Source organism: Toxotes jaculatrix, chromosome 10, assembly GCF_017976425.1.
Source record: "Toxotes jaculatrix isolate fToxJac2 chromosome 10, fToxJac2.pri, whole genome shotgun sequence".
Lineage (NCBI taxonomy): Eukaryota > Metazoa > Chordata > Actinopteri > Toxotidae > Toxotes > Toxotes jaculatrix.
Window position 1 is genome coordinate 19,055,989 of NC_054403.1, and position 11,660 is coordinate 19,067,648.

Genomic DNA, 11,660 nt, shown 5'->3' on the forward strand with positions numbered 1-11,660 from the left:
TGTTTGTTTTATTGACAAAACAATATCCAGAAAAGCAGTTTCCAGATGAAAGAACATAAAAACAGTTGACTTTGAAGGAAAAGAATGAAACCTCATGGTAATTTTAGCTCTGTTCACCTTTATTGAGAGGTTGATAATAAAGGTCAACCTCTCAATAAAGGTTTTGCTTATTTATCAGTCCACAAACACCAGACAATAGGACTTTTAAGAAAAACTATACAAAGTTCCCAACTAAGCTGAGGCGTCTTCAGACACGTTGAAGCTGAAGGTGACAGGGTCAGGGTGGAGTCCCGATATGTTTCATGAAAAAATTAATAAACAAGGAAGGTAGACAGAAATTATAAAGTTGCTCCATGACAATGCAAGAATGTATTTCTAAATCTGAGTCTGGAAATCTGTGTGACATGATGGAAAAAGAAAAAAACTCCACCTCTGCCTTTTTGAGATTCTTACTCCATCGGGCCATCAGGGTGCTCCTCCTGCGGTCTTCTGAATCTGCTCTTTGAGGATGAGGATGCTCTGCCGCTGTTCCGGGGGCAACATGGCGATCTGTTCTGGGGTCAGCTGCAGGACTTGCATGATCAGGGCAGCCTGGAAAGGGATGAGTAATTGTCATATAAGAGGTAAAATGCATTTTTATGCCCCCAAAGTGGGGGAAAAAAAAGAAAATGAGGGCTAGCTATGGATGCTCTTTGAAGGAAAGTCACAATGCGTCCTTTATTTTGTTAAGCCAAACAATTTCCGCTGAGTTTGCATAAGCCCTGTTTTCCTCCTCAGGTGATACATACTCAGAATGACTTGCAATCAGTGAATGAGAACACAAACAGGGATTAGCATTTTGCTTAGAGGCACTTCAACAAGCTGCTGATGGACACAGATGATAGTCTTGTGTGTAACTGCTGATTAATGATCAAAACCCATTTTATGTATTTCTCTCCTTCAGGCAGCAGACGTGAAATGTTTAGATATTCTTGTGAAGGTGATTCGAAGTGAGTCTTAGTCCAGTCTGCTATGACACAGGGGTGATAGACACAAATGACACCCACCTTCTCCTGGTCCTGTGTGGAGACCTGACTCTGCCCGGGACTGAAGCCACCTCCTGAAGGAGGAACACCAGAAATACCAGGACCCTGGGGGGAGGAGGGGGGGGGGGGGGGGGGGGGGGGGGTAGCAGACAGCACCGTTTGTTTAATTTGTATTTTTCCCCACAGCTTTCTCCTTGAATAAAAAATTGTGTAACCAGTTTTATAACAATGAAGGGATCTTTTGGTAGATAACTGCAAGCAATAAAAGAACAACAACAAAAAAACAAAACAAAACAGCCAACAAATAGCCAACACAGACAAAGACACCAGATGCAGCTGTTACCGGTCTTGCAGGTGGAGGAGCGTTTGGACCCATGCTGTGAGGAACAGGGCCTTGCATTGCGCCTGCCATGGGAACTCTCTGAGCCGTCACTGGGCCACGAGCGTCCATCGCCCTCGGGTCACGACCTGTGGAGAGAAACAAAACCACAGTGAACACTAGTGTACGTTACGTAAAGGGAAATTCAGGTTAAAAATGAGTCGCACTATTTGAAGGGAAAGAAGGTTTATCATTAAATAACACATAAACAGTAACACCCGTAAAAGTGAAAAGGTGTGTCAACACTAAACTGGGATCTGTTACAGACCAGTCAGAAATTAACTTAAGTTCAATAAGTTACAGTAAGTTCAGGTCTGGAGAGTTTTCAGAGCCGCTACCTCTGGTTTCCATCGGAGGTCCCCTTGGCTCCATCATCGGGGGTCCCCTGGGGTCACCCATCATGTTTCGTGATTCACCCATGGGTGGGCCTCTCATATCCATTGGAGGTCCTCTCATATCCGGAGGGGGTCCACTTCCCATTTGGGACATGTGCACAGGTGGGGCTTGGTGGGGTGGTGGAGCTGGCATGTAGCCCCGGCTATAAATGTTCAGACACAAAGCAAGGACAATTACATATTTATACAACTAAACTGGCAAAGTCACAGTTACAGTTTTCTGGCAATAAAAGTGGTGGTACAAGTTAGAATTCCTAGGATTTTTCATGAGATCAAACCCCATTTTTTATGGTTAGAAATATTTTCAACAATAACCATTCAGAGCTGTACTGTTTCTGGTAATGCAAATGGAACATTTCCTCCTGCTGCTTCACAAAAAACTACAGTTGATGTGAGTACAACTTCTTACTTGGGGTCTATGACCTCTCCAGTTACAGACAGCAGAGTTCCCCCTCTGGGATCATTAGGACCATCTCCTAGCAGGCCTCTGGGGGGGATACCGCCTGGTCCTGAGAGGATAAAAATCACATATTTAACTACATAAATTCACTGTGGCGAAACATAAGTTGTATACATTAATATTTCCAGGAAATATTTCATGACTAATCTACTAAAATGGGGAGGAAGTCCAGATAAGGGAAACCACACACAACAATAAAGAGGTGAGTGTTTGCCCAGGGTGGGTATCTGAGGAAAACAGCTTGTTTGGGGTTGGTAAAGAACACATTAACATACACAGTGAGCACAGCAAACTGCCACAGCCCAATGTCACAACACACAGGGAGACATCAGGAGTGTGAACAGGAACACAGGCAGAAAACTGTGATCTCCCATCAATATTAAGAAAAAGTAACAGGTTCAAATCACATGCTGTAAAAACCTGTCTGCAAAAACACATGAAAACAAACTCTACTCCTGCACAGACACAGACAACCTGACGTGAATATAGTTTCCTACTTGGGTCTTGTAACTCTGGTGTTATTTTGCCATGTGAACATCATGACAGGAGGCATGCAGAGAAAAGATAAATTGCAACAGGTTTGTCAGTGTTCAATTATGCTGATTACATTGCCTCAGTCACACGAACACCACAAATGACTAATGTTTGTGTTACTTTGGTGGGTTTTTCCTGCCTCAGCTGGACAATAAAGTTTATTCTATTCTAGATGTCTGGGCTGCAGTATCGCCAGATTTGACTGACAAAAAGTTTTATTAGTGTAATTAATAATTTTTTACCTTGAAAAATCTTTTGGAAAATCTGACATTGAAATTAAAGACCATGCACCACAACTTGCGTCCCTACATTTTGGAAAACTGAGTGCGCCGAATTTGCCATTAGCAGTTCCTGTTTGCTATGTACGATTGGATGTACTGTGAACTGCCCATGATTTATTTTGTTACTGAAGAAAACTTAAAAACGCGATGATCTAATGGAGTTAATGGAGTGTCTTTTTCCTGATTTTCAAGCGGGTTTATGGATGTTTATTTTCATTGTATATCAGAAATAGTGATATCCTTTAAGTGTAAGTCAGATTAAATCTAAAAATATTTGATAACATGTTTATCATGTCTCTGTGTTCAGATTTTACTGAGTGTTAAGATTTTTTTGAGACATTTTTTGACACAAATTGCAACAATTGGACACAGAGTTTTAGGGTAGGCTATCGATTATTTAACATTATTAGGTGCCAGCGTGGGCTCTATGTCACTGCCACTACTGCAACTGCTGCATCATGCTGATCAGACATGATCAGCTGATCAGAATCAGACCAAACAACAACCAAGTCCCAGTTGTTTAAGGACACCTGCATGCACCTGTCGCGTTCACCTCATGCAGCATGTGAGTCTGTGCCTCCTCTGCAAGTGTCCCTTACCGTTTAAATCTCAGTTTAAACTTTCTGTAGGTATAAACCGCCCTAATGGTACAGAAAGTAGCCCAGAGTACAACAGTCTGCACAAATCTATTTTTTATAGGCCTCTTGAAGAAATCTGGCAACACTGCCACTATTAGTCCAGTTGTCAGTGCAACTCTAGTGTGGAAAAATAGTGTGAAATTGGACCGTTTTTTTGACAACTGATGCTGACAAACGCGAACAAGGTCACAGCAAAAGAGCAGCCAAGAAGTTTGATTTTACAAGCCTCTTTTGAACTATCATGCTTGAAAGCAAATTCAATAACTTCATGTCACTATAAACTGACACTTAGCTTTCCTGGAGTAAACAGAAGGCTAAACAGCCCCTTCACTTCTATCAGCCAAAATAATGACATACGTGATCTCTCATGCTGCACAGCTGCAGCTAATGACTGCTATTAAAACTGACAGTCAAGATATAAGGACAGACCTCTCATTATATGTCATTTCCACCGCTTTCATCTTTATTGCGGTGATACAGTCATAAATGGATATCTTTACTGTCTGTGCTATTTCTGAGAATCTCCTTTACAATCAAAATCTGCTTGTTTGAATAAAAAACAACCCAGGTCTGAGCTGAACGCCTTCATGTGAATTAACAGGCTAAGAAAATAAAACATCTAAAAAGTGACATTAACACCACAATCAACGTTTTAAAAAGTCAGAATAGAAAACGTTGCAGTTTTCCACAACTGAGACGATACTGATTTAGAGACTGTTACTCAAAGTCTCAGTTTTACATTTTGTTGTTCAGAGCTCCAATTTCAACAGGACCAGGATTGTATCTGACACAGATCAGTGTCAAAGGGTTGTCCAATGTCCAGCGTCTTACACTTACACAAGTACTCCAGGCTGACACAGGACAATCAACTAGCCGACAAGAGTGGACAGCCTGCTGTGCTGAGCTGATGAGGCCCTGTGGAGCATTTTCAGCCTCCTTTACAGCAACCGAAGGTGCAACATCGAGCACCTTAAGTGCTCTTTTGTACTGATGGCCATCAGACCGTACAATGCAGACCAACTAGAAGAGTGCTGAAGGCAAAAAGCCTGGTCCGTCTGCACAAACTGGCCTCAAATGCATTTGTAGTTTTGTTTTCTGGAGTTGGCCAAGCTATTCCTGCGTATGTGACAGGTACACGTGCACTATGACCTTCTACAAATGCAAAGTGTTCTGATAACAATACTGACAACTCAATAACTGCTAAACTCACACAATAATTACCTCTATCTGTGTGGTTCCTCTCTCAGTATTTTTAAGTTTAGAGTTTTCTTCCTTCAGCATCATCTGTCTTTTTTTCATCTGTACATCCAGGATTGTGGGACCATATTTTTATTCAAAGCACTATAGCAATGTTCTTTTTGTTGCACTTGCTTACAGCAGTACTATTGTTTTGTTTTTTTCACCCTTTTTTTGGTATTTACTCAGATTATAAAAAATGTGTATTAGTAATCTCCTACACCAATCTGTTTAGAACATTTTCCATTCATACACATGCTAGCCATTTCTAGTATGAAAAGGCGGTTGTACATGTTTATCTATATATTGTTCTTTGATGTACGTACAGACACACAGCTTTGCCACATAATTCACACTACATCTTCTCGGAGGACACAAGAAATCAGTTTAGCCTGACGTTGAACTTGGGTGATGTGAATTTGAAAACAAAACTATTTACAATCCACTACTTCCTCACTGCATGTACGTAATATCCATTTAAAAATTAGCTTGGCTGTAAGAATATCGAAGTAATCATGCAAAAACACTTGAGTCTTGGCTCCTGGCCCAAACCTGTATCTGTTCAAATTCACTGTCACCACCATCCACCCACCCACATGACATGGCACATTCTGCTGCAGCTATGCTAAAGCTCCAACATCATAATCTTTATACAAACAGGCTTGATAACAGATGAAGGTAAAATGGCATAAAGGCTCATATTAAAAAAAAAAAAAAAAAGAAAGAAAGAAAAACAAAAAAGTGGGCGTGCAGTCTAAACAATGGTAGAAAGATAACACTAAATACCAAATCTGCTGCATATTTGGACAGTGGCCACTCCATAACAGTCCTATGACCTGACTGCTGAACTGAGGGAATACAGTGATACCTTGAGGACGCTCGATAGCAGCTTGCCCAGACGATCCTGTGGGAGAATGCTGAAGGTTTCCTGAGCCAGCATTAAAGTGAAAAGAACAGGAGACACAAGACTCAAGAGGGAAAAGCAACACTTAAAGAGAAGTTTGAAGCGTGCTCATGAAATCATTGTACTAGCGCATACACAAACAAACACACAAGGGTGAAGAGGGAACTTTTAGAAACTTAACATTAGTAAATATATTACATAAACACAGACAATATGATACCAAATGTTTAGGCAGAATAAAAACCTTATGTGCTGCAGAGATCCTCAAGAGTCAGGCTGCTTATACTGTGCCTTTCATAAAGCACCTTCACTAATTACAAGCATCTGGTGACACCTAGTGATTCCAGTGAGCCATGGCATGTGCGAAGCTTTGACATAAAATGAGGTTCAATTCTAGTGAGAAAATATTTTTTCAGTATTTTACCTGTATGTGTGGTACTGGGTGGACTGTAATTGTGACTGTGGCCAAAATAAAGTGCAGTTTTTCACATGTGATTGCTAAAATAAGTGAAGAGCAGCTTAAATTGTTGTATTACCTGTGACTGCATGACTGTAGCTTTGTAACTGTTCCAGAAGTGATGAGGGGGGAGGTTGCCTGCACTACTTTCAGTGTTGATGTCACTTTGACTTTTGAATGGAATAAATAATCAGTTTTAAAAAACAAAAACAAAAACAAATGCTTTTGAATTGGCCAAATCTATTTTGGTAATCTGCAGAAACTGGAAAAATCACTCTGCAAAAATACCTTGCACTGAAAAGACTGACTCTGTTTTTCTGTGTAACCTCCTTACAAACTATTACTCTGTGTACGTGAACATGTTTATATAGTATATACATTAATATTCAATATATTATTGAATAATTAACATTATTTAGAAACTATCAAATGTTGAATTTTAAAAATCACTCAAATATACAACTTTGCTTTTCAATTATCAATAAAAACTGTATGTTTGTCAAACATAACATCCTTAAAAGAAAAGAAATCTTATTATTACACATCTCCTCAGTGAAACTCTCTACATCAAAAAAGAGGGCAAGTGTAGACAGAGACTAATAAACGAGACAGATACAGCATGGCAGCTGTGTGTCATCAACTGAGAGGAGATGACACATTAAAAACACAAACCAAAAAACAGAAAACATATAGAATTACAGACACACCTTTAAGCGGAAGAAAGCTTTGAGCATCAATCAGTTTGTGTTCAAGTGGGACTGATGTAATGAAACCATCACATCTCACACATTAATGACCTCAGTAATCGATGTTGGGAACATAAGGATGATGCTACCACAACCAGTTCAGTTGGGGATGCAGGTATGCGTGCAGTTTGACAATTACCTGGAGGTCCGACTGGTCCTGGGCCCGGTCCCGGCCCAGGCATTGGTCCAGGGACAACACCCATGTTGGGAGGTTGCATCATTTGAGGGGCTCCGTTGACATGCATCCCCGGCTGATCATATTCCAAATTATAAATAAAAACAAATACAGAAGGAAAATATAAACAAAAGAACTTAAACCTTCAGCTTGAGAGCCATTTTTACAGAAACACATCAATTTCTAATATTTCTATTTCTAAGACAAAATCTTATAAAAACCACATTTTGCTATCACATCTCTCGACAGTATGATTGTATAAGATGGTCTGAGTGGACAAAACTTTATAGATGTCTGTTATAAAATGTGGATTAAAGAGAAGAGATAGACTGTGCATGATTGAATATAAACCTAAGAAGTACACTAAGTTCACAATATAAACATGTGTTCAGGTATGGTCCTTATAGTTGCCCACCGAATACTTGCTCTGTCTCACTTTCACTTTTCTTGAAGCCCCCAATGTGGGCAAATTCATGGATGTGTTTCCTGTTCTGATGAGATCTCACGCTGGCTCTGGCTAATTTGCAGGTCAAAGTTCACCTTTATCCAACTTTGTTTCATCAGCATATTTAGTAAATTATCACACAACCAGACTACAAACAGTAGCGTTGCTGTTCAGCTCTGTTTATAGTTTATAATTGTGCAGATCAATATTTATTTATTACCCGCATCAGAGTCGTGACATGTCCTTTTTAAAGGCCGAGTGCAGGTCAACTTTGTTGAAATGAAGTGTAAGCGACTACTACTTTACTTTAGAGACTGAAAGCCTGTTCTACTTACCACGGGCTGCGGCTGAGACACTGGCACACTGGGCTGTGCTGGAGGCGGGTTGACTGGGGCTGCTCCTCCACCTTGTCCGCTGGGAATCAGAGGCTGGACTGCTGTCTGACGGTGGAGCATTTTCTGTATATGGAGTATGTGGATACGCATCTCTCAAAAAAGTTTGTTTTGGTTCAGAGGTGCAGACTGACATTAATGTCTAATGACCAATAAGAAGGTCACAGCCAAGATGAACGTCTTATTTTAACCTTGAGTCAAAGAAAAATAAGATTTAACTAATCTCTTCATTCTCGATCCAGCTTCTCTCACCAAGGCTATCTCAGGGTCAACAATCCGCATGACCACTTGGGCCTGCAACAGAGCATAAGCCAGCTGAGGGTTCTGCAGCAGCATGTTCCTCGCCTCCTGGGGACTGTTCTGCACACACAGCTGGAGAGAGAAAATCAAATTTTCACCAACAGAACCAACAACAGAATCTTGAAATATGAAATTACAGACTGCATGAAAAATCACAACTGGAGAGCTTTGTGCTTTTACTTCCTGACAGGTTGGATCCGTTCTTTTGCATACCATAACCAATCAAAGCTGTTTATGGACATGTGCTGCATCAGCGCAAAACATTAGACAAAGACGTGCAACAATATCTGTGGTATCAGGATCGGAGCCCAAACACTCACACTCAGATCAGCATATGGAGCTATCCTACTGACACAAGCTTTGGTGCAACAAAACACTTTTCCAGTAGGGAGAAAAATGTCTGCAGAGCGTTGTTTCTTTGAGCTTAATGAAGCAGACTGCCAGCTGTGCAAAGATAAGGCTTCTTTGGCAGAGCTGAGAGAGACAGGCTGTACAGCACAGACTTCGTTAATGAAAGCAAAGGAAGAGCATCTGCATACAGTTGTCATCCTGGAGGTGATTCAAACTGAGAGAAACATTTGCCCCCATCTTTTTTGGAGACGGGAAAGAGTAAGCAGCATTATACATAAACTCTTGAGATCATGTCTTTTGGGAAAAAGCACAGTAAAATACTTTCAGCTATACTAGAGTCCTCATTAGATTTCTGTCCAATACTTTAATTTCGCTTAGGTACTTTGAAAACCTCTGCAAAATTCAGCACATTCATTCATATTTTGATTTTGAACTCCTTGACCTAATTTGATGCTGGCCGCCTAAGGAGTCTGTTATATCTGTGCATATATTTACCAGTTTAATATATAAATTTCATTTCATAATGCTAGGGACTAGCTACCATAACTGCCCATTAAACAGTACTCAGGATGGTTGTGGTATTGATAGGCATCAATTACCTTATTTAACCTGATCAGCAACAACTTTAAAACTAGTTACCAGCAACATTAAAACTAGTTACCGGTTTTAATGTTGTGGTTTAATTTGAGAGAATATGAAAGCTCAGTGGAAGTAGTTAACTTCTCTCTGGAAAGGCTTAGTTAATTTAAAATGTCTATAAGGAACACAATGAAAATGTAAACTGTCCCATTCAAGAGAGCTGAAACAGTCACTAGTAAAAATCTGAGGTAGTAAACCAGCCTACCTTCATCTGTTTCATAAGTTCAAACATCTGCTCTGGTGGTAGACTGGCCACAGCTCTGCTGATGGACTCTGGGGCCTCCTCTGGCTGGACACTATCTCCATAAGGAGACTCAATAATGGGAGCTCCAGTTCCCAAACCTGTGAATGAAAAAAAATGGCAGGGAACTGTAGCTTTTCACAAACATCTTTTAATCAAAATAAACACTGCCCTTTTGACTGAAACAATGCCAAGATAAAATGAATACTTACTTTTGAGCTCTTCCTTGTTTTTCTCACTGGCTGCATTGTCTACACGGAGAGCCCGACCGCTGAACTCTCTCCCATTCAGGTTCCGCATGGCACTGAGAGCCGTCTCCTGATCTTGATATTCACAGAAGCCATATCCCTTTGGCTTTCCTGTCTCCCTGTCGTATACTAACCTGAATACCAGAGGACAGAAATGATGACAACAAACTCCACATGTGGAAAGCTGACTAACACAAACTGGGAAATCCTATTAAAACACTTCTTTAACTCAAAAAGACAAAATCAAGGAAGTGTACAAGATTGGACTGATGATTTGACTGAGGGAAGTCTAGAATTACAAAGAGCATAGTGCTTAATAGTTGGAATGTGGTTATGGGGTATATCAAATAGCTATGAGGAATAAGAGAGGCCATCTGCACACTGAAACTTGAACGACCCAAAGCTCCATTCAGTGCAAAATCAGTGCAAAGTTTCGATAACCTGCAAGGTGTTGGTCAGGCAAACATCCATATGAACAAAATACAGGCAATATACACAGCTGTGAGTTTATTAAATACACCTTGCTAAAATGAACGGTCCTGCAGTAAATACTACCTTCAGTTTCAGTCTTGTTGAGACTGTATTAAAGAGGCGCAGACATAACTGTATGGTCATTTTAGAGGACGTATTTTGTGGTGATACTGACCTGCGTGGCGTTCCTATAATTTGGCCCACACCATTCAAATCACTAAGGGCAAGCTAAATAACAGACACGCCTGTTTGTATAATGAAATACAGTTCAACAGCAGCACAAATGGCAGCCTTGATGCAACTGAATCGACACCTCTTTAACAAAGTTTCAACAAAAACTGAACATTATAAGCTTTATGAAAGAAGGATTTATTTCAGCACTGTCGTATTAGACTGCATTAGTTTTAGCTGGGTGATACTAATGAACTGATAACTGAGTGTAGACAGGCAAAAACAAGACAGCTCCTGACGACACACAAAAAACACCAAATAATCCTGCTCTATGCAGAGTAAACAAGCAATGCAGCTTATAAAGAACATATAATACATTATTTAAACACAGTTAAGCACTGTATTATTGAGCCTTCTTTCACGGGGTCTGATATGCACACTTTTGCCTTTAGTGGCACTCTCTTTCACTCACCTGAAGCTGACAACTAGTCCGACTTCAGAAAAGATGTCTTTCAGCTGTTCCTCTGTCGCTTCATACGGAATGTTCCCCACTAACATAATAAAAATTGACGTTAATATGACAATAAAAATAAATACAGCTTTTTGTTTGAATATGTATTTGCTTTTTTCGAGTAGCGTTAACTTCTGTGCCCTCGTTGCCTAGCTAACAGTGCCATTAGCCCAGCCGTGTACGTTAGCAAGCCTTCATTCATTAGCCGTTACTTTATCGACTTCTTATGCATCTAACAGCCAAAACGGTCTATACCAGAAAGAGAGACGGCGACACACTTACCAAACACGGATCGTAACGAACGGTCAACGGCTGGATCTCTATTCGCGGCGGCAGCGGCGGCGGCGGCAGCCGCAGCAGCAGCGGCAGCAGCTACGTTCGCCATTTTGGGGACAGAAATAAATGGGACACTAGGAAATTAGGCAGAGACAATATCCGTTTGTGGGAAAAAGGCCACATTCAAATACTAAGAATGCGACCTTTCCTAACATCTTTACCATGAACGCTCGCTGCCAAACAAAGTTTTTTTTTTCTTTAATAATGAGCTAGCAACGATGATACTCGTTTGAAAGCGGACAGCGCTGAAGAACAGAATCACAGGGGTCAGTGTATATACAAACGGGTAGGAAAAATAGGTGGCGCTGTTGTCCGCGGTTAGCTG

At 40.6% G+C, this 11,660-nt stretch overlaps 1 protein-coding gene across 3 annotated transcripts; it reads right to left on the reverse strand.

The window, feature by feature from the left end:
• Window positions 1-14: 14 nt before the first annotated feature.
• Window positions 15-11,392, reverse strand: cstf2 (cleavage stimulation factor, 3' pre-RNA, subunit 2). 3 transcript variants are annotated; one of them, XM_041047837.1, is made up of 13 exons: window positions 11,282-11,392; window positions 10,961-11,039; window positions 9,811-9,980; window positions 9,563-9,699; window positions 8,320-8,439; window positions 8,011-8,133; window positions 7,195-7,306; window positions 2,209-2,308; window positions 1,743-1,942; window positions 1,369-1,493; window positions 1,047-1,130; window positions 431-591; window positions 15-262 (listed from the first exon to the last, which is right to left on the reverse strand). In XM_041047837.1, exons 1-12 carry the CDS (start codon window positions 11,382-11,384, stop codon window positions 466-468), a joined length of 1,479 nt encoding a protein of 492 aa, XP_040903771.1. In that variant the 5' UTR covers window positions 11,385-11,392; the 3' UTR covers window positions 15-262; window positions 431-465. The 3 variants fall into 3 exon arrangements, with proteins under 3 accessions (XP_040903771.1, XP_040903772.1, XP_040903770.1); XM_041047838.1 differs by having other exon boundaries at window positions 15-290; XM_041047836.1 differs by having other exon boundaries at window positions 15-591.
• Between the last annotated feature and the right edge of the window lie 268 nt (window positions 11,393-11,660).